We start from the raw sequence: 2199 nt of genomic DNA, 5'->3' as shown, positions 1-2199 counted from the left end.
AGAAAAGGAAACAGACGACACGGGAACAGGGGCGAAAAAAAGAGAGACAAAGCAAGCGTCAGAGAAACATACCGAAGGAGAGCAAGGGACGGAGTAGAGACAATAGACGCGGCCCCACCGAAGGGTGGAGACGGGCGCCCCCACCCGGCTGCGGGAGGGAGGACTGTCAGGCCCAACAGGTGGGCGCCAAGACAGCAACGGGGCGTACCGCCGCCACGGCGGCGGAGCGCAACGCAAGCCGCCACGCCGCCGCCGTCGAACGCGCACTGGCACAAGATCGCGCCGCGGCCCAGCCGGCAGCGCGCGTCGCCGAAGGGGAGAGGCGAGCGCGCCCCACCGACGGTGAGTGGCGCTGTCGGGCCCACCAAAACAGGCGCTGGGACAGCGACAGGGCGCACCGCCGCAACGGCGGCGGAGCACAACGCGAGCCGCCACGCCGCTGCTGATCGCGTCGTGGCAGCCACAGGCGCCGCGGCTCGGCCGGCGCGCGTGTCGCCAAAGGAAGAGGCGAGCGCGCTTCACCGGCGGCGAGAGGCGCTGCCGGGCCCAGCAGATATGTGCGCCAGGACAGCGACGGGGCGCACCGCCGCCACGGTGGCAGGGCGCAACGCAGAGCTGCCACGCCGCCGCTGAGCACGCCGCGGCGGCGAGCCGCGCCGCGGCTCGGCCGGCAGCGCGCGTCGCCGAGGGGAGAAGGCGAGTGCGCCCCACCGACGGCGGGAGGAACTATCAGGCCTTAGGACAGTAACGGGGCGTACCGCCGCCACGGCGGCGGAGCGCAACGAGAGCCGCCACGCCGCCGCCGAGCACGCCGCGGGAAGCTCGAACGGCGTGTCGTGCATGGCGCGGCGCGACGGATGATTTAACGCCTCACCCAGGCGGGGACTGAGAACAGTAGCGGGGCGCCGGGGGCGAGCAGGTAGAGGCGCTTATCCTCGACGCTGCGGCGGCCAGCGTCGCCGCGCAAGTAGGTCGCCGCATCGCGCGCCTCCTCCAGCCACTGCGGCCCCGCAACGTTGGGGGCGCAGAGCGAAGGGGGCAGCGCGCCCTCCAGCGCGAGCACGTAGTCCTTAAATAGCTCGCCAGTAGTTGCGGGTTAGCACTCGGGGGGAGGCCGTACGCGGAGACAGCCGCTGGCGAGAAGGTAGGGCCGCGCGCGCAGCCGCCGCCGGCCTCGCCGCAGACGCCGCGGCGCTGGCTCGGCGAGGCGCCCCGCGCTGCGCATGAGCAGCATCCCCCGCCAGCGCGGCCGCGGCGGCGAGGCCCCCCACCGGGAGGAGATCGGGCTCTTTCACCTCCAGCGCCGCTGGCGACACATCGAGGCGGTCGATCGCCAGCTGTAGTGCAGCCGAAGAGGAGAAGGGGGCCGCGTCGAGGAGCCCGCACGTGAGCAGCTCGTTCAGGAAGCGAACCCACGCGGTTCCGGTGAGAGCGAGGTCCAGCGGGCAGACCATCGGGGCGGGAGTACCGGCGGGGGGCGCCGCGAGGCGCAGCCGCCGGCCAAAGACGCGCAGCATCGCGTGGTGCGCAAGCTGCACGCGCGCTGCTCCGCTCGGCGCAGCCGCAACCGGCCCCCAGCGGAGGACGGCAGTAGCCACCACCAGCGGGTGGGCAGCGGGGCCCTGGACGGGGGCGTCGGGCCCCGCGTGAACGCAGTGCAGATCAATCGGCGGTACTGCCGCGGCCATCGCGCCCGACAGGGGCCGAGCGCGGCTCGCAGAAGCTCTCTTTATTCCCTAGTTCAAGCAAAGAAGGGGAGGGAGAGAGCGACGCGGCGAGCGCAGGCGGCGAGCGTGCACGTCGCCTGTGCGGCGTCTTGTTCACTCCCCTTTGAGCTACCTTTGTGCCCCCTTAGGGGCACCCCTCCTGCGCTGCGCGTATGGTCACCCCTCCCTTCCGCCCTGTTGTTTTGGATGCCCCGCTCCGAGAAAGCATGTCTCGCAGCTGCGAGAAAAGACCTCATGGAGAGGCACGCCCCTCGCTGGGCGTCACACTACTGTGAAATGGAACTAAGGTCTAAGCCTACTGCCCCTCCTTATGTCACGTGAGAGAGGCGTTCACATTTCAGCACAAATTCTTTGGACTTTGCTTCGCATTTAAGAGGGCGCGAGATTGTGTGTGTCGATACTGACGTAGGAGCATTAGAACACGCGCAGCAGCGTCATAACGTCCACATGAGAAATCACGCGCCGGGCTCCT

At 69.8% G+C, this 2199-nt stretch overlaps 1 protein-coding gene across 1 annotated transcript; it reads right to left on the bottom strand.

Annotated features, from left to right (window-relative positions):
- Positions 1-862: 862 nt before the first annotated feature.
- Positions 863-1454, bottom strand: EMIHUDRAFT_245850 (hypothetical protein; the record flags this gene model as incomplete). Its single annotated transcript, XM_005767834.1, has 2 exons — positions 863-1069; positions 1296-1454. 2 exons carry the CDS (start codon positions 1452-1454, stop codon positions 863-865), a joined length of 366 nt encoding a protein of 121 aa, XP_005767891.1.
- Positions 1455-2199: the final 745 nt, after the last annotated feature.

This window comes from Emiliania huxleyi, assembly GCF_000372725.1.
Source record: "Emiliania huxleyi CCMP1516 unplaced genomic scaffold EMIHUscaffold_479, whole genome shotgun sequence".
Taxonomy (NCBI): Eukaryota; Haptophyta; order Isochrysidales; family Noelaerhabdaceae; genus Emiliania; species Emiliania huxleyi.
This window is presented reverse-complemented; position numbering and strand designations above follow the sequence as displayed.